Source organism: Cinclus cinclus, chromosome 27 (assembly GCF_963662255.1).
Source record: "Cinclus cinclus chromosome 27, bCinCin1.1, whole genome shotgun sequence".
In the NCBI taxonomy this organism is placed as follows: Eukaryota; Metazoa; Chordata; class Aves; order Passeriformes; family Cinclidae; genus Cinclus; species Cinclus cinclus.
Genome location: NC_085072.1, coordinates 938,008 through 958,175, shown reverse-complemented (window position 1 = coordinate 958,175; position 20,168 = coordinate 938,008). Strand labels below are relative to the sequence as shown.

Below are 20,168 nucleotides of genomic sequence, written 5' to 3'. Positions count from 1 at the left end.
CAATGGGAATATTTTGAGCTATGCTAATTTGCATTTTAATATTAATGTTTTTTGATTCGGAGAAGTAGAACTGTTCAGACTTTTATTGTGAATGACCACCAGAACAACTGCTTAAGTGAAGGAGCAATTGTATAAAATACATAAATACAGTTTCAAATTTGAGATTGCATGAAGTAGACATGTTTTGGGTTTGATATGTTGAGGGTTTTTTATTATCATTCCAAGAGCTAAATAGTTTTTTTCTTGTTCTCTAGGGATTTAAGTCATAATCATATATTATCTTCCAATTGGAGCATTGATTTGAATGTCCACACTCTCCAAGAAGTGTAAGTTTTTTATGAGGAAAAAGTCTAAAGATAATCTGTCTAATTCTAATTACGTTTTATTGCATGTCAAGATACCTGGTCTGACTTGCACAAGTATTCAGTGCAAGTTAATTAAAAATGGATGCTCAATGTTGGCAGCACATTTTATGTATAAAACTGTTCTGTTGTGAGCGGAAATCTTTCCCATCAAAGATTAGAGGACCAATATTTTTAAAGAGAAATGAGGAGTAGTTGTTTTGGCTATAGCTGATTTTATATGAAGGAGAAGTAATAGTATCCGTGAAAATCAGAAAAGCTAGCATGTTTCACTGTTCAAATTATCAGTATTTAAGCTCTTGTGGAATCTTTTTTGTCAACTACTAAGTATTAATAATACAGTGAAATTATTAAATGATTAAATTATTAATTGATATTAATTATTTATATTGTGTACAAAAAGATTTTTCTCCTCTTTGAAGTGTCAGTAATTTTTTTTCTCTTCTATTTAAGGAAAATGAATTACAATGAGCTAAGTGAAATTCCGTATTTTGGAGAAACAACTTCCAATATAACTCTTCTTTCATTGTAAGTAATAGCTCGTCTGCCTTTTTCTTGTTTAACAAATGGGAGAACCATGTTAGAGTTCTGCTATCAAATTGTAGGAAAACATAATCTTTTTGCTTGAAATACTGCTCATGTAAAGAGCATCAGGGAATATGTAATCACTCTTTAAAGAAATACAAATCAGACAATCAAGTCACCCTAATGGCCAATAAAATGCAGTCAGCCAAGGCAGGCAGCTTTGAAGGTGTGGGATTCAGTGCAGGAATGGCACTTCCCACAAGAAGCAGCTCAGCTATAGGCCTCAGAGATTGAATCTGTTCATATGGCATGCTGGCAAACTGCTCTTGGATTTGCAGTACTGCTTTAGGGATTAATGCTTTTGGAAGCATGTGGTGCATGCCCCATTCATGAAGCTCACTAGTGCTGTTGATACACAGAATCCTGTTTCTGTTTCAGCTGTGGAACTGGAAGGATGAGATGTTATGAAAATCATATTTATTGCTTATCTTTTTCAGGGTGCACAATACCATTCCAGAAATAAATGCTGAGCAACTCCAGGTCTACCTTTCTTTGGAAAATCTAGATCTTAGTTCTAATCTTATCTCAGAAATTAAAACCTCTTCCTTTCCACGAATGCAACTGAAATACCTGTAAGTATGAGTGATCTGCTGTCTCTGGGATTCCTGGCTCTACAATGATAATGTTGGAGACCTCATTTACCTATCTGTACTGTATTTTCCCAAATAACGTGGAAAACAGCAATTGCTGTTGTCAGAATGCAGGTACATAAGCTCTCAGAGACAAGGTATAATTTCTGCCCTGTTTGAGTAGATCACTAGGGACACTGGGTTAACCACTTCTAACTGAAACATGGACGTGCAGTAGAAACTAGCTCCTCACACTGATTCCTTTGGGAAAAAGGATTTAGCTTGGTATCCCAGAATTCAGATTTCTCATGTGATTGATTGTACAAGAGTCTTGGGTTCTGTTAATCAGTGGTTGCTCTGAGGTGCTTGTGCTATTATATTCATCAAATTCTCTGTGTTCTGAAACATCTCCTTCCTTCTTCCTTCCTTAGGAATCTGAGTAACAACAGAATAACTACTCTAGAGGCAGGTTGCCTTGATAACTTATCTAGCTCACTAATGGTGATAAAACTGAACAGAAATAGGATTAGTACGATTCCACCAAAGATCTTCAGACTGCCTCATGTGCAGTTTCTGTAAGTAACAGTCTTGAAAACATCAAAACAACATTTGCAGCTGAGCTGTTAATCTCAGCATGTTCTTGACTTTCACACAGTGGTGCTTGTTGCAAGGTGTCTTAATATTTGAATGTCATCTTTATGAAAGGGAACTGAAAAGGAACCGGATTAAAATAGTGGAAAGTCTTACATTCCAAGGATTGGAATCCTTAAAATCTTTGAAAATGCAGCGCAATGGGATAAGCAGACTAATGGATGGAGCATTCTTTGGCCTGGGTAATATAGAAGAATTGTGAGTATGCCTGGTTGTGGAATTTTTTTAGCAAAAAGAAAATGGCTCTGGAGAGTTGTGTCCTGTGTGATTTCCCTTACATCAAGGCTGTGCTGAGATACTGACGAAATCATCGGAAAAGAGTATTTTCCCATTATTTTTATGTCGTGTCTGGTTATTTTAGAAGTAGAAAGATACAGTTCCCTATTCTTGGAAGTGTTCAAGGCCAGGTGGAATAAAGCTGAATGGGTTGAATAGAGCAATCTGGTCTAGTGGAAGGTGTCCCTGCCCATGGCAGGGAGTTGGAATTGGATGATCTTTGAGGTCTCTTCCAACACAAACCAGTCTTGTGATTCCTTATACTGGCCTTCTTTCCAGCTTCTTCCCACATGGTAATCAAGAATGTTTGCCTCTGTAGTTGCTTTTTGCTGGTTTTCATTTGCAGTCCCTGTAACATGGGATTGTTCTTTCCTCTGTGACTTTGACAGTGTGAACACAAGGATGTGTGATGCAATGTTAGCAAAAAAACTTCTTTTTTATAAAGTTATTTTTGAGAACAGAGATTATAGTTTTGTTTCTGCCACTGAAGCTGGTTACTCAGTTGATTTACTCAATTCTTCATATACCTTAGTTAATTTTAAAAATTTCAATGGAATTAAAAGAATCGTGCATTTTGTGTTGTCTAAGGCTCAAAGTTAGTAAATTATTTTGAGATCCACAAGGTGAAATTTTGTAAGTAGATGTTTCATTGATTGTCTATTTGACAAATGTTTTTTCTGTCTAATTCATTAGAGAACTGGAACACAACAACTTAACAGAAGTAAACAAGGGCTGGCTGTATGGGCTGCGGACATTGCAACAACTCTATGTTAGCCAGAATGCCATCACCAGGATCAGCCCAGATGCATGGGAATTCTGCCAAAGACTTGCTGAGCTGTAAGTCCTAGGCTGCTATTCATTGGGGATTTTTGGAATGTTGCAGTGATTGATTGGCAAGAATGAATTGCCCGAGGAAGTACCCCATTTCCTTGCTAGGCCCATGGTAATGATGTATTTTAATTATAAGTATTCTGTTAGAGAAATTAGAACACAATAGTTCATCAAGTCAGATAGTACCTTAATAATTAATCCCCCTACTTGCCTTTAAAGTGTGTGTTGAATGTTTCCAGAGACTTGTCATACAATCAGCTCACTCGCCTCAAGGAGTCTGCCTTTGTGGGACTTGGCTTACTGGAGAAGCTAAACCTGGGTGACAATCACATTAATCACATTGCTGACGGTGTCTTTAGAGGTCTGACAAATCTTCAAACTTTGTAAGTACAGAAAACTTCAAACAGAAATTTCCGTTTAATGCAATTTTAGTTTAAGTGGAGCTTTTGGAAGTAGACAGTGGGTATTGCTCTGTGGAAGCCTGAGATCATGGTTGGTGCTGTCCTGCCCACGGGTGTGGTAGGACTGATAATATTTTGGCTTGCTAAGATGACAAAATTCCAGCCCAGCTAAAACAAACCAACCACTCAATTTTAGAGGTGGTAAGAAACAGTGACTTAGTGATGCTGAGTGCTCAGATGTGTGTCCTGCCAATTCTGAGAGGTGTGGGTACTTTGTGTATCCAGTTGTGGAGTAAATAGCATGGAGCTCTTTATTCTAGAGGATTTCCTTAGGTTTGGAACCTCAGAAATCAAGGACTGAACCCTTTTGTGTTGTAGAAAATGTCCTTTAGCCCATCCTGCTCATGTGCTGACCTCACAAATGTAATGGGGTGTGGAGTTGCTCCTTGCTGTTGAGGGCATGGTGTTGCACTTGCCAGGACCTTCTGTGGCAGATCTTGGGTATTTCTGAAAAATCCCAGTCCTGTCCCAAGTAGATCTGAACAGTTGTAATTATCCTAAACAACTCCTTGAGAAAGGAGTGAAAATTTATAACCCCTCTGTCACTTCATTAAATAAGTGCTTAAATAAGCAAACTCACCAGAGAGATTTATGTAAGCAGTCATATTCTGTTAACCTTAATGCAACCTTTTAATGAAATAATTAAACCTAATTTCTTAGATTTAGAGTTGCATGAAAAAGAACAAGAGCAGATTAATTAGTAGGTTTTCCTGGGCTTTCAGGGGTGTCAATAGCGAGGGCCTGGCCCTTTTGCTTTGGGACTGGAATGTGCAGGATGGAGAGCAGTGGTGATTAACAAGGCTCCAAGCATTAGTGCCCAGCCAGGCATGAGGAGCTGGCTCCTCTCTCACACAATGAGGGGCTTTTCTTTTGGGCTGCTCGCTCATTTTGCTGAGTGGTCTGATTAGTGGAGTGTAAAAAAACTTCAAAAAACAAGAGATACCATGTGGTTTTAGTTCCATTGTTGGTTGTGTGCTGGTTGTTTGGTGCTGGGCTGGTGTATGTATTTCTGTATGCTCAGCTCCTGCCACTCTAGTGTAGAAGAATAAATTGTAAAACTGTTCATTAACTGCAAATTAGGATTACAGATGTATCTCAGAATAGCACTGAAATTTTGAAGTTTTATGTATTGTCACATTATTTACTTCATAATATTAGGAGCAGTTTGGCATTTTTATTCTCCAGCTCTCACATTATAACATTCTGAAGCAGATCTTGAGATAATTCTAGAAATGTGTTCTAAATCACAAGAATTAGCAACTTGGAAATAAAATTGCATATTATTCATGTAGTCATTATTAGCTCAGCTTCATGTTGGGTACCTTAGCTTGAATAATTTTCAAAGAGGAGAAGATTTAATGTGTGCAAGTTTCAAGGCCATATTTGTTCAGACCTTATGATGCATGAAATACGGAATTCTTTTCTTTTTGTGCTAAACTTGGAAGTGTGTAAATACAAATTTTGGAAGGACTGCTGTGTGTGGTTTTAAAGACTTCTGTATTTCAAGGTAAGAAAATTGTGTGTTACCACTGGTGTTATCCTGGAGACTGATCCCAGTTTCTTCCACCATGGTGTTCTACAGCTTGCAGTCTCACATAGTGGGAAAGCAGATACTTCATTTTCCCCTCGTTAACACAGGGAAGGAGGTGTTTATATGAGTGATATATACAGTTGCCTGTGTATGCAGCTACTTTTGTGTCAGTTGACTCATTTGGGTGCTTCATCTAGCTGTTGCATAGAGTATCTGGTAAAACACAGGGCAGACTTTTATTAGTGTGATTTCCTTTAGATACACTCGTCTTCGTGCATGGTGGTTTCAAAACAGATGCTCTTGGCTCAGTCTATGCCATTCAGGCTAAAAATGCAAGTGAATTTATTTCATCTTCTCTCTGAAGAGCATTTAATCTTGTCCAAACTGTATTGCTCTATTACTTTTGCTGTTTAGACCTCTCTTCTCCACGAGGGGCTGAAGGGCAGTGCTGAGGTCAGTCAGAAATCCCATTAGCTGATAATGAGGTTTGTGAGCAGAGTATCAACTTCATTTTGAAAATCCACCATGGTGTGCCTGGCAGGCCTACACTATAACCTGGGCGTAATCCCTTAATATGCTAATGCTGGTATAAGCCTGTTACTTGTGAAGATTAATGCTGCTGGTGTGTTGGCTAATTCCCTTACATGAACCAACTTGCTGGGATCCTCTCCCAGATCCTGTCAAATTGCTCATCACATGAAAAGTTCTGGTCAGACCGGGGCTTTCCTTAAATGCCACATCAAGAAGTTGTGCTGCAGAATTTGTTGGTGGTGCTGACTGCAGCACTTCCCATGAAGTTTTCCCTTTTGCCCCTCTTAAGTGAGAAATTCATCTCTTGACAAGCTTAAAAGATTTGTAAAAGATTTGAGACCTTCCAGGTGATGCTGTGCCAGAGCCCTATACCTGACCTGTCTTTCCCAGCTCACCAGTAGCCCTGGACACGAAGATGTTCCAAGGCTTGTTTCTAAGAAATGTCTTCTCCTGCAGGGACTTGCGGAACAATGAGATCTCCTGGGCCATAGAAGATGCAAATGAAGCTTTTGTGGGACTCAGCAGGCTTGATAAACTGTATGTATTACAAATTAAGGGAACAACAGCACTTCCCAGGCTTGCAGAGAGGGAGAGTGCAAAGTACTAAGTTATTGTAAATTAATGGCACAAGGCAGAAAGCCTTTCTCACAGTGTGCCACAACCTCTTGATGTAGTCCTAGGTTCCTGGTTCAGGAGCATCAGATCCACGTAGCACTGCATTTCCTTACAGCACCAGTTTGGTGAGATTGAGCTTAAGTATATGTGCATTTATTATTGAATACCTCCCTCCCTCTGTGTGATGATTGTCATTTTACCCAAACTAAAGAAGTGAAAAAAGTTGCTATTTACCAAAAAAACAACCCCAAAACACAAAATATTTTTGAGCAAATTCGAAACACCGCTGCATTAACAAACTTCTTGATACTTAGACTGCACTTTTCATCCAGTACCACATGCTTTGTAGGAAGCTCCATCCTGTGTAGTTGCTTATAAAAAATAGCTTGGTGTGAGAGTGCAGTCCAGGAAGTTGCATGGTGGTAGCAGGTTGGTATTAGGAAGTTATTGCTTCACTCCCAAGTTCTACTTATTGCTGTTTCATCCTCCTGACTTAAATTATCTTCTGACACATTTCTAGTCCAAGTCTCTTTAAGTTGAAAATAGAAATGGAACCCCTGTTCTCAGGGAAAATTGCTTGAGCCTTTAAGCTAAAAAAATAGTATTTAGTCCTGTATGTCAGCTAGATTTAGGAAAAAATATGTAGTTAAGCATCATAGGGAACTTATTTTTGGTCTTGTTTGTGAACTTATGTTGACATTCAGACTGGTTTCTGGGTCTTTATTTTCAGAATCTTGCAAGGAAACCAAATTAAGTCAATTACCAAAAAAGCGTTCTCTGGTCTTGAAGGACTTGAACATCTGTAAGTAGTTTAATTTGCAGAACTCCTAATTTGTCAACTTCAGTCTTGTGTTCTCTGTGAGATTTTCAAGAATTTAACTGAAGGCAGCAAATGACTCATTATTGTGCTCTTTGTTTAACTTACAGAGATTTAAGCAACAATGAAATAATGTCTGTCCAAGAAAATGCCTTTGCCCAGGCTCACCTGAAGGAGCTGTAAGTTCAGGACAATTATTTAGTTCATGATAATTAATGCAAGCCCTACCTTGGAAAGAATTCTTCAGCCATTGTAGGGTTGTTTGAAGTTGTCTGAAGTGTGTATGCTTTCATCATGAAATATTTGCAGCAATGCTGGTAAATTATCAACTCAAAGTTGGTAGTAGCATATTTAGATTTAAGGTTTGATAAAATTTTCGCCTGCATTTCCGTAATTGAAGTTAGTAAGAGTTAACTTTTTCTTGCAGTACTGAACCATTAAACTTTTCCTATCCTATGATTTTGCAGCAAGCTCAGCACTGCATGTAGGCAGTGAACAAAACAATTCATCAGCAATCTCTCAGGGGGATTAGCAAACCCTGTGTTTTTTCTTCCTGTGTTTGGGGGCTAGGGAAAGGCTTTGCAATTCACAGCTAGACAAGATTTTGTATGTGCTCAGCAGATGTTTAAGCTGATAGGGTCTCTTGTGGTCTTCAGACATCTGAAGTAATATAATGTGAAGTGACCTTCACACCCAAGAGTAATCCTACTGTAATGCAGTCCTTTCTGTGAGATAAAATTTCTGACTGTTGTAATCTGGTCTAAAACTGTTATTCCATTAGTTAACCTTGGCCAGATGGACTTAAGATCTTCAAGGTCTGCCACTGTGAGGAGACAGTTTCAGGTGTTAAAGATTTTTTTTGCCTTCTCTGATGTATTTTAAAAGTGGTGAGTCATTGATATGTACAGGCAAAAACCAGGATGGAATCCTGGCTTGCTTTGGCGCCTCTTTTCTGCCATGGTTGGCTTCATCTTAGGGCAGATCACTTCTTGCTAGATGCTGGACTGTCTCAAGTCAGTCATATTAATACTTGGAGTATGGCAAACAAAACTCAGCCCCCTCAGTGTCTTGAAGTCATTTCAGAGGTGGTGTCTGGCACTCCAGGCAATGAGTAATAATACTTAGGAAACTTTGAAAGCAGGTGGTAGGTGAGAAGAGACCCATCATTGTTTCCTGTTGGTAGGTTTTCTGCAGAGCTGAGAAAATGAGCTGCAGCTGATACCTGTATGAAATCACTTTTGGCCTTAAATATTTTTCAGCTGGCAGTAAAATGAGAGTTGAGGCTTCTGCTTATTTCATAATGGCAGTTGTGTTAAGTTTGAAACATGGAGCAGCTCTGCAATGTTATGTTCCTTTCAGTTGTTTAAAAAGGGATGAGATAATTGTAAAGACAGGCTTAGTGGTTTTGGGATTTTTTTTCTTTAGAAGTTGAAACTCTGAGTTTATATTCTTCAGGATTAAAATGAAATGTAAGGTTTTAATGCTGACATAGAGGGATTGATTCTAGCATAAATAGCTAAGATTCTATAATAAATACTCATATATATATAAAATAATACTGTAAATTTGATGTTTCTGTATGTGTATGCTTTAAGTTGCTTTGCTGCATGAAATCACACGTATGCATGTGAAATGAACTTCAGTCACCCTTTTGTTTTGCCCTGTTTCTGCAGAGTGTTGAATACAAGCAGTTTACTTTGTGATTGCCAGTTGAAATGGCTGCCCCAGTGGCTCAGTGAGAGCCATTTGCTGAAGGCCGTCAGTGTCAGCTGTGCTCACCCTGAGTGGTTGGCAGGACAAAGCCTTCTGAGTGTGGACCCTGATGACTTTGTTTGTGGTTTGTATTTTTAGTGACTTTTGATACAGAAGCATGGTAATGCAGGTCTTGTAGCTGAAATCAAGCTGTAGTGCTGGGGAGGTACTTGGTCCTGGCTGTGGTGCCCATGGGGGCCCATGTACATCAGAGTCTGCTGTGAGTTTGGGGTTTAATTCTGAATCTCTTCACTCTGTTTTGTGGTGTTTGGGCACTGAAGTTAACTGAGGGAGTAGTGCTCTTGAGCATTGTTTTTTATTTAGCTTACTAGTAAAAATGGATTATGCTTCCGTTCTCCCTGCTTATGGCTACCTCTAGCTTTTTAAAGTCTCTTTGACACTTTCTTCCTGGTCCTTGCCCATACCAGCAGGATATCACAGAATCTTAAAATAGTTTGGGTTGGAAGGAACCTTAAAGATCATGCAGTTCTACCCCCTGCCATAGACAGGGACACATTCCATAAGAGCAGGTTGCTCCAAGCCCTGGCCAGCCTGGCCATGAGCTCTTCCAGGAATGGAGCAGTCACAGGTTCTCTGGGCAAAAATTAGAGTAGTTCAGGCTCTGGCACATTTTCTGGTGCTCCATATGTTTACAGTGGTCTCAAACTCTTTGCCCAGAGTCTTGGTGATGTCTGTGGCAGGCTTGGAATTAGTCTGATGGTTCCTTTTCCTGGTGAGCAATCTTATAACAGTTATTTGTGTATATGCAATTCTTTAATTGCTTTGGTGGCAAAGGTTACAGTAATAATCATGTAGGTGCACACACCCATTTCTCCTCTCCAGTACCACCAGGGTGGGTGTCCATGAGAGTGTCTGCTGAAATAATGAATGTGGAAATCAGCTTGAGTATTTCATCAAGTGGGAAGAGATAGCAAACCGCCAGCTTGTTACGCTTTGTGCTTGTACAACTTCAAGGCTCTTCAGGATATTTAAACTATCTGAAAGTAAGTCTCAGTCCTTCATAAAAGGGCCTGGTTCTTCAGCTGAGCAGCTTGATCTAAATATAGCAAGTTTCAGACAGTTGCACAGAAGGTAGGGCTGCTCAGCACCGCACTTCCACACTGACTGTATTCAGTGCTGATTCTTCTGCCTCCTTCACAGCTTGATTTCCAGCTCAAAACAGCTGAATTTTTCAAGCAGGACATCTGTTCCCAAAGTTTTGGTTGTGCTTACGTTAGCCTTTGAATGTGTTTTCTTGCAATATTAATTTAAGTTTAAGAGGAAAGTACTAATCCTGGTGCTTTTCTTTTCAGATAATTTCCCTAAACCGCAGATCAAAGTCCACCCAGAGACCACAGTGGCCCTGCGAGGCACAAACGTGACCCTGATGTGCACTGCTGTGAGCAGCAGTGATTCACCCATGGCCACGGCCTGGCGCAAAGACAGTGAGGTCCTCTATGATGCAGAGGTTGAGAATTTTGCCAGGTACCAGCAGCAAAGTGGGGAGGTGCTGGAATACACCACTATCCTGCACCTCTTCAATGTGAATTTCACTGATGAAGGGAAATACCAGTGTATTGTCACCAATCACTTTGGCTCCAATTATTCCAACAAAGCCAAGCTGACTGTCAATGGTAAGTAATTGTGGTAAAAAAGGAGAAACAAACCTAAAACTTAATTTAAGTAGCTACAAGTCTATTTTTCACTAAACCTGGCCCAAAATATTCTTGCAAACATCAATGGGATTTAGAAGTATCACACGTCATTTTATAAAGCTGGATATAGGTGATTTTTGTTTTTGGTGGATGAAAAGCCTCTATTCACTTTTTGAAAGTGGCAGTTTATCTTCTGTGCTTTATTAGAACACAATTAGTTGTTTATCTAGTTAATTGCAGGTGGAATTCTTTAAACTAAAAGCTCCCTCCACTGTCTCCTCTGAACTCAGCACCTTTCCCACATGTTTGTAAAACTGGGGAAAACTCATCTGAAAATAAGTGGCAAAAACACTTTTAAAGTCAAAAGTGAAGTATTTTTTTATTTTTAGCCATCATAATTATTTTTATTTTGAGGGAAGGGGAGGTAAGAAGACGATGTTTACATCAGTCAGCAGATCACTGGTCCCCACAGTACCTCAGAGCAGAGGTCATGAGATGGAAGCTCACCTTCCCTTTTACCAGGGAAGGAAAATGTGGCAAAGGCTTTTCCCTGGATTCTTCCCATGAGAAATCATCATCTTCACATCATCTTAGAGGAACCTAATGGCTTTAAAGTGGAATAGAGTAGGTTTACATTGGATATTAGGAAGAAGTTTCTCCCTCCGAGGGTGGCAAGGCCATGGCACAAGTTGCCCAGAGCAGCTGTGGCTGCCCCATCCCTGTAAATGTTCTAGGCCAGGCTGGATGGGGCTTGGAGCAACCTGGGAGTATGGATGGTGTCTTTGCCCTTGAGCATGTATTGTATTAAGGGTCCCTTCCAACCTAAAGCATTCCATGATTCTATGAATACTGTAGATACTGTATTTAAATTCTGGGAGAAGGGCTCTCAGAAATGGCCACTAAAAATTTGCGCAGTTCTTCAGAAGAATTCCTCTCTCTTATGGAATGCTTCAGATATGTTTTCAAGTTTTCTCTCTGCTGTGGAGCCTTTGCTGCATTTTACCTGATACTGAAAATGCTGAATCCATGTCCCCTTTGATCCAGAGCTCCCTTCTTTCCTGAAGACTCCCATGGATCTCACTATTCGCACCGGGGCCATGGCCCGGCTGGAGTGTGCTGCTGAGGGCCACCCCCCACCACAGATCTCCTGGCAGAAAGATGGTGGCACAGATTTCCCTGCTGCAAGAGAGAGGAGGATGCACGTCATGCCTGAGGACGATGTGTTCTTCATTGCAAATGTGAAGATGGAAGACATGGGGATCTACAGCTGCATGGCCCAGAACATTGCTGGGGGACTCTCAGCCAATGCTACCCTGACTGTGCTGGGTAAGTGTGACTGGCCTGTGCTGGCAGCTGCACATCTGCAGTGGAAGTGTGGCTTCGCTATAAGTAGCAAGTTGAAATGGTGGAGAATGAAGTTAAAATGCAAGCAGCAATACAAACATTGGTGTGATGTTTACACAGTGAAGCTCTAGAAGCTGAGTTGCAGAGCTGCCTGGTGGAGTTGGAGTTAGTATGATCGTTGCAGGGAGCTGAGAGGTATATCTTAGTCCAGCAGTGTAGATTAGGCAAGTAATTTGTGTTGTCTTAGAGCAAATTTAGTCACAGGTAACAAACTTACCAGGAAGAAGACCAGGGGGATCTTGGGATGCATGAGAGAGCATTGTCAGCAGGTCAGGGAGGTGATCCTGCCCCTCTGTTCAGCCCCAGTGAGGCACATCTGGAGTGCTGTGTCTGGTTTTGGGCTCCTCGGGACAAGAGAGATGCAGAGTTCCTGGAGCAAGTCCAGCAGAGGCTACTGTCCCCTGATGAAGGGATTGGAGCATCACTCTCACAAGGAAATGGTGAATGGTTGGACTTGATAATCTTAGAGGCCTTTTCCAACCTAATGATTTCATGACTGTGAAAGGCTGAGGGAACTGGGCTTGTTCAACCTTGAGAAAAGACAGCTGAGAGGGGCCCTCATCAATGTGTGTCCATATCTGCAGGGAGGGGTCAGAGGGTGGACCTGGCTGTGGTTGGTGATGCTCAGCAATGGGACAAGAGGCCATGGGCAGAAACTGATGCACAGCAAGTTCTGTGGGAATGTGAGGAAGAACTTCTTTACTGTGTGGGAACAGGCTGCCCAGAGAGGAGGGTGTGGAGTCTTCCTCACTGGAGGTGTTCCAGAGCCATCTGGATGCAATCCTGCCCTGTGTACTCTGGGGTGACCCTGCTTGAGCAGGGAGGTAGGACCAGATGACCCACTATGGCTCTTCCAGGCTGACCCATCCTGTGAACTACACTGAGTAATAATGGAAGGTCAGTTCCTTCCAGAGTGCAGCATTTTTTTAAGACACTGACTTCTAACATGGCCAAATTTAAAACTGGACTGCCACAGGTTTCCCAAAGCAACTGCGGCTGCCCCATCCCTGGAAGCACTTGAGGTGCTTGGATGGGGCTTGCAGCAACCTGGTCTAGTGGAAGGTGTCCCTGTCTATGGCAGGGGATGAGACGGGATGATCTTTAAGGTCCCTTCCAACCTAAACCATTATAGGATTCGATGATTCTTTGTAGTTCTCTCACAGTTCCACTTTTTGTCCCAGAAACTCCATCGTTCATGAGGCCCCTGGAGGACAGGACAGTGACCCGAGGTGAAACTGCTGTCCTGCAGTGCATAGCTGGTGGCAGTCCTGCCCCTCGCCTCAACTGGACCAAGGACGATGGGCCCTTGACAGTCACCGAGCGGCATTTCTTCGCTGCAGCAAACCAGCTGCTCATCATAGTGGATGCAGGACTGGAGGATGCTGGGAAGTACACGTGCATCATGTCCAACACACTGGGCACTGAGCGTGGCCATATTTACCTAAATGTCCTGGCTTCCCCCAACTGCGATTCTTCGCAGAGCTCCGTTGTCCATGAGGAGGACGGCTGGATCACAGTGGGGATCGTGATCATCGTTGTCGTGTGTTGCGTGGTGGGAACGTCCTTGGTGTGGGTTATCGTCATCTATCACATGAGGAGGAAGAATGAAGATTACAGCATCACTAACACAGGTTAAGTGTAAAATCAACAGTCTCTGGTCCTGATTTTAATCCAAAACTTGAAATTTCTGGATTCTTTACAAATGGATAAGATTAAAGAACTGAAGATTTCCTTCTAAAATCCCTTCAGGGATTTGCTCAAATTCCTCCATTTTAGAGATTCTTTTAAATACCAGAAGTGTGCTAATTCTATTCCTTATACACTAGGTTTGTCCTACATTGAGGGAAAACAGTAAAGTTCAGAAATAAATATTCAAATAAACTTAGAAATGTTTTCAGGGCCTGGAATAATAGATGCAAATTTTCTTTCTGACCCTGTCAGCTTTGAGCTGGCCATCTGGATTCATAATTACTGAGGTAGAAAAAAGATATCTACATGCAAGTTGAAATTCTGGATATTCTTGTTAATGTGGGGAATGGGTCTGATAATACCTTGAAATCCTCACACTGTTTAATGTTGCCAATGTTAATTCTGCCTTGCAGAGGAGATGAACCTACCTGCTGACATTCCCAGCTACCTGTCCTCCCAGGGAACACTCTCTGAGCCTCAGGAAGGCTACAGTAACTTGGAGGCAGGGAGCCATCAGCAGCTGATGCCTCCAGCTGGCAGCTACATGCACAAAGGCTCAGATGGTAAGCAAAGCCCTCAGGTGTGTTGGCAGTGCCTTAGCAGGATGCCAATGCACAGTCTCATCCTCACAGCTTAAGTGTCAAGGTAGATCTTTATCCTGTTTCTCTCCTTTGGCATCTCAAGAGCCCAGGCAGAAGACTGGAAATATATTTTGCTTGGAAGATGACTATCTGTGCCTCCTATCCTTGGTATAAAATTCCTGCCTGTGCCAGACATCTGGTTGGCTTGTTACAATCTTAACTAAGGGGTCTGCACACTATTTCCCTACCTTGTTTGGACAGTTTTCTAGAGGTTCGTGTCATTGAGCTTACAGAGATGCTTTCTTTGCCATCAAAATGCTAAGGACTCATCACTCATTATATAGGCTGGCTTAAAAATTGATCCTCAGTGTAAGCTTTTCACACCTGTCCATGATCCCTCCAGCCCAGACCCACTGCACTAGAGTCTGTATCAGGAAGGAGTTGAGAAGCAGCTCATCTAAGTGACCAGTTTATCATCAGCTCTGATGTGTGTGGGCATGCAGGGGCAAGTCAGGTCCAAGATGGATGTGGGCAGATATCCTGGTTTAATCCTGCTTAAGGATTAAATCCTGGATAAGGCTGTTTCACCATGGTGCCCATGCTGGCTGGACCTACATGGAACTCTTTGCTCATGAAAATAGGGGAACATATCCATGGCTCCCCTGGTCAGCTTCAGAAGGACACCTCTATGGAGAATTTGGATGGGGAGAATCTGGGGGGTTTCTCATGTGACCTCTCAAGCTGAGTACTCTTTTGTTCACTGTAAAAAGGCCCTTCACTTTGTGCTGCTGTAATAAATGATCCTACCAGGACATAAAGCCTATGGAAATCTGGTATCCTCATCCTTTTTGAGAGTATTTTATTTTTCCATTCTGTTCATCAGGTGGTGCATCACCATTAGTGATCTGCTCAGATTGTTACGACAATGCCAACATCTACTCCCGGACCCGAGAGTACTGTCCCTATGCCTTCATCACCGAGGAGGACTCCCTGGATCAAACACTCCCAAATCTCATGGTGCAGGTGCCCAAGGAAATGTATGCAGCACACACCCAGAACGAAACCAGTGCTCTGGGTAATCTCTTAGGAGACAGAGATGTGCCTGTCTTCCTTACCAACCACGACAAAAAAAGTGATAAGAAAATCTCTTCCCAGCAGATTTTTGGTGAGTGTCACTTTTGTTGCTTTGTATACCCTGATAACTTTGGCTTTCATTGTGCTGCCCTTCACTATTGACACACAGCTAATCCTTCAAGTGCAAGGAGTTTGTGGAATTATGTTTATTAACCCCTTGTTCTCCAAATGCTCATGTTGCATCAGCAAACAGCTTGCATCCAGTAGCTGAGGTTGAAGAAGGTGATGTTAAAAAGACGGAATTTCTTAATTTGCAAGTTTGAGTTTGTGGAATCTGAGCCTTTGCTTATATATAACTTCAAGGACATGTATTAACCAAAAGTTTGAGCTTCACATAAGAAATTCAAATAGCCTTTCTGTTTGAGCTGACCTGAGGTTCAAAGAACTCCCTAAATTGTTTGTTTTTCTGTTTACTTTCTTTCAGATCACCTTTTTAAAAATTCACACTGAAGCTCTGATTGTTCCTGGTTACTGTAAGAGATTACTGGAAAAGGAGAGTATCTAGTAAAATATACTCTCAAAAACAGAAAATCAGCTCAGAACGATTGTAATTGCCGAGTCACAGAGCTCAGATCTATTTAAAATCAGTGTGATTGATCTCTGCTCTTCGTGAGCTGTTGACAGCACCTGAGGGAAACAGCTGGAGCTGTGTCAGGGATGGTTTGGATTAGGTATCAGGAAAAGGTTCTTCCTCCAGTGGGGGAGGTCAGGCATTGCCCAGGCTCCCCAGGGGAATGGTCATGGCCCCAGGGCTGCCAGAGCTTAGAGGGTATTAGGACAATGTTCTCAGGTACAGGGTGGAATTTGTTGGGGTGTCTCAGGCCCAGGAGTTGGGCTCGATGATCCTTGAGGGTCCCTTCCAACTTAGGATATTCTTTGATTCCATGAACTTGCTCCTGTTCATCTTCTGATTTTCCTCCCTCAGAGCCCTTGCAGGTTCCTCTGTGGGGAGGCAGCAAAGACCTGGCTTGCTCTCACCCACCATTCCTGCACCATCCCTTGGCCCCTGAGGCCCCTCAGCCGCACGGTGTCGCCAGCAGTGACCGGGACCTGGCGTCACCCAGACCCTGCCACAGACTGCGGGAGGAGAAGTTTGATTTTAGCAGGACACAGAACCTTCATGGCCACAATGAAACCACATAAAACACTCGCAAAGCCTTCAAAGCAAATCCAGATTGACTGTATTTACTACCTCAGGACTAACCCCAAGGCCAAAGATGTTCGTGTATGTGTCTGCAAGTACTAAACAGTCAGGCTCTCTTGGAGGAGGTGGCACGTGCCCTTTTTTGTGTAATTTCTCCACTGGAAAGTGAGAATGTGCACCAGAGAACATGTGGATAATTAGTGCAGTCTACAAAAGTAGCATTGAAACATGGGTTGTGTGATGCTGGAAGCAGCCTTTGTGGTGGTGCATGCTTTGGAAAGCTCTCAAGAACGTGTGTAGCTATTTCACAGTGCTTTGTCTACTTGGGAACAAACCATCAGGGCCTCCTCATGGAATTTCCCCGGAACTGTAAGCGTAAAACTCTTGGCCAGCTTTTCCTTCCTTAGACTGTTGGCAGGTGTATGTTGGCAGTCTAAGTCTGGGGCTTGTTTTCTTCTATGAATAATGGACTCTAGTTGTAAATAAACTCACATTTATAAATATTTTGTATACACTAAGCATATAAATGTGATTGCTGTAATGTAAATTATTTTTTATTATGCCAAAGTATACATCATACTGTTAGCCTTGACAGCTGCGTATCAAGCCATATGAGGGGCTTGGACAGACTGAAAGCTTGTTTGTGAGGGAATAGAGCTGTCTTTGTTTTGAAAAGAAGTGCATTTACTTATAGATATGTGGTAGAACTGTGATACTGATGAATTTCATTGTTTCCTACAACTGTGTGCCTGGCTGACCTGGCTTCAAGCTGATTCATTTCATGATATTAGCAGAATTTCAAGGTTTATCTAAGCTTTTATCTATAAAAACCCCCTTTGTATTGTGTCTGTTGAGAGGGTCTCCATATGTTTCCTAGCTGACAGTTAAATTAACTTTTAAAAAGAATGTGGTGATGAAAAACATGAGGTAAATTGAGAGAGCACTTGGTAAATACTTACTTCTTCTGCACAGCCAAAGGCATATGGAGTTTAAAACACTGGTCCTTTTCTGTTGTAAAATATCAGGCTAAATTGCTGAACTAATAGTTCCCTTAAACCTTAGTGTGGTCAAAATGTTTAAATATTTGACAGGTGCGAAATGATGCAATGCAGGGAGCCCCTTGCTACTGAAAAATCTTGCTCAGACTTGATAGTCCCAGTGAGATGTGCCTGACAAAATGAGGAAGAACAATGACATTATAAACACTTCTTGAAAAGTTCTTTTTTGTGGGGGGAAAGAATGCCCCTTTTTGTAGAAGGTGTTGAAAGAGTCCTGGGGTGGGTTTCCAGTGGGGTACGTTGTGCTCTGTGGTCATGCCTTCAGAGTGAGGTACTTCCTTCCTGGTCACTGCTGCCTGCTTTGGAGCTGTAGGATTTGTACCCAGATAAAACCATCTGTGTGATACTTTTATAAAGCTTTTTGACCCAGCTCATCTGTAGGTATGTGAGAATTCCCGTTGATCCATTCCTAGACTGAAGGGTTTGTGACTCGATTGTCAGGTCTAGTCATGCAAAATCACAGCTGAATTTAGAGACTGGTGAAGTATTTGAGTAAATGAGTGGGGAAACACTGGGAATAATAATGTTTTTTGACGTGGCTCTTTGGACAGGGAGAGTAGTCAAATCTTTGCAAATGAGCAGATATTTTCAAGGGCTCTTCCCATGTTCTCAAAGTCAGCGTGGCTGCTTTGGTAGACAGCAGCTTTAGTGGGAAAGGGATCCAATTGTCCTTGACCTTTGGGTAAAACAGAGAGAAACACAGGGGTGTAAATTTTTGTATTCTGACAGGTGAAATGCTAAAAAAAATCTGAAATTTATTTCTTTCTGTTTTTATTTTCTCCAGACTTTTACTTCCCAGACAGCATTTAAGGCACAGTGCTTATTCTGAATCCAAAGTGATCACTGCTGCAGGGACCCAGCACTGTCAGTTTAAATCCAGATGAGAAAGGCCATGCCATGAAACTACAGCAGCAGCAAAGCCTTATCCTTTTGGGCTGCTCTCAGGCAGCCACTCAAGCTGCTGGCATATGTGATTCCCTGGAGTGGGAAAACTGCATCCCTCCTGCTGCTGCTGCTCTCTCACCACCATTTGGCAAATGCTTGTTCCTAGTTCTTTAATTCCCCTCTCTCTTCGTAGGAGCTGAGCTCACACAGTTCTGTCACAGTGCAGCTGGCATTGATCAGACCCTGGGACTACTTGGGGTACAACTCCCACAAGCAAGGGAATTCCCTTTAGGTAGGTGAGACCTGCTTCAGCTGGACCAGGGCTTTAAAATCATTGCTGTCTGACCAGGACTATGCTTGCTGTCAGAGTACAGCTAAAGCTGCTCTGACTTTTGTGAGAGTGGCCTATAAAAGCTGAATCCTGAATTAAGGCATTTACATCCTTCCATGAGCATTTAAAGTCCATAAGCTGGTTGTAAATAGCTGATGCTTGTAAGTAGGTGACAACTTTGCTGCACTGTGGAAAAACTTCTGATAGGCTTCTGGTAGACTTGGAGGAGAAAATCATGTGCATCTTCTTTTCCCTTTGCAGAGGGGACAGAGTGGCCTTTCCTTTTTCAGTAAAAACAAGCAATTGCCTCAATCAATGCCAAAGCACTACCGGTACAGGAACTGAGGGGTCAGAAGCAGCAAGAGCAAATCTGCTTCTGTTCCCTCTTGCTATTTCCTATTGTCTATTTATATTTTTTTCACATCAGAATGTATATTTTGTATAGCATATGTAATATATGTCCATTGTAACATATGTTCAAACAATAAAATGCTGTATACATTGAACATTCAGTGTAACTGTTAGTTTGCAAATCAAATAATTATATTTTGTCCTGTGGTATTTAATTTTCATAGGAGGAAAAAGTGAACTTTGCCAACTGGACATGGTCCTGCGACTCTGAGATTTGGACAAGGTGACCTCCAGAGGGTGTTGCCATCTCAACCATTCTCTGATTCTGTGATTCTCATTTCAATTTTCCTGCAGGAAATATCTGTACCCTTTTTGAAAAATGGGGGAGGGGTGGTTCTTCCATGGTAGTGTTGACTCTGGGCCAGGAGCCTTGCAGATCACTGTACTCCCCACACTTTTTCCCTGCTTTTCCAATGCTGCCGTCCTGCAGTCCATGGATCCTCTGAAAAGGAAATTTTCTTTCCAGCAAGGAATTGTCAGCGCAAGTTGGTGGGAGCATGTCCCATGTGCTGGCTGCAGGAGGTGCTGCTAGCCCAATACCTCCTGAAAACCAGCATGAGCTTTTTATTCCTTTGAATAACACCCTCTCTCACTGCGTTCTTCTGGTGGTTCATGTTCTGATAATTAATCACCTTTGCTCTCCTGTGCTCTGTCCTGTGTTCTCCACTCTTGTACCTGTTCCCAGATCTTAGCACCATGTAGCTTTTCCTAGGTTAACTTGAGACCCTGCAGCTGCCTTATCCCCTGCCCTGCTGACAGAGGTGTGTACACGCAGGCAGAGGGCTTCCAAGGGCTGTGTGTGCCTTGTTCCCTCCATCCTAGACACACACTGACTTCCATGCTTATTCTGGAGAGGGACTTTGCACAAGGGCATGTAGTGACAGGACAAGGGGGA

At 42.1% G+C, this 20,168-nt stretch overlaps 1 protein-coding gene across 3 annotated transcripts; it reads left to right on the top strand.

The window, feature by feature from the left end:
- The first annotated feature begins 249 nt into the window (after positions 1-249).
- LRIG2 (leucine rich repeats and immunoglobulin like domains 2) lies at positions 250-19,368 on the top strand. 3 transcript variants are annotated; one of them, XM_062509431.1, is made up of 18 exons: positions 269-326; positions 816-890; positions 1,385-1,519; positions 1,948-2,091; positions 2,222-2,365; positions 3,137-3,280; positions 3,514-3,657; positions 6,254-6,334; positions 7,143-7,214; positions 7,340-7,408; positions 8,903-9,066; positions 10,295-10,615; positions 11,681-11,962; positions 13,222-13,671; positions 14,143-14,292; positions 15,194-15,475; positions 16,370-18,823; positions 19,124-19,139. In XM_062509431.1, exons 2-17 carry the CDS (start codon positions 820-822, stop codon positions 16,585-16,587), a joined length of 2,871 nt encoding a protein of 956 aa, XP_062365415.1. In that variant the 5' UTR covers positions 269-326; positions 816-819; the 3' UTR covers positions 16,588-18,823; positions 19,124-19,139. The 3 variants fall into 3 exon arrangements, with proteins under 3 accessions (XP_062365417.1, XP_062365415.1, XP_062365416.1); XM_062509433.1 differs by having other exon boundaries at positions 250-326; positions 16,370-19,368; XM_062509432.1 differs by lacking the exon at positions 19,124-19,139 and having other exon boundaries at positions 15,869-16,500.
- The last annotated feature ends 800 nt before the right edge of the window (positions 19,369-20,168 follow it).

Coding starts and splice junctions, on each gene's coding strand:
- LRIG2 (XM_062509433.1), top strand. CDS start 820: ATGAATTACAATGAGCTAAGTGAAATTCCGTATTTTGGAGAAACAACT. Junction 6,335..7,142: donor CTCAGCAGGCTTGATAAACT/GTATGTATTACA, acceptor CTTTATTTTCAG/AATCTTGCAAGGAAACCAAA. Junction 7,215..7,339: donor CTTGAAGGACTTGAACATCT/GTAAGTAGTTTA, acceptor TTTAACTTACAG/AGATTTAAGCAACAATGAAA.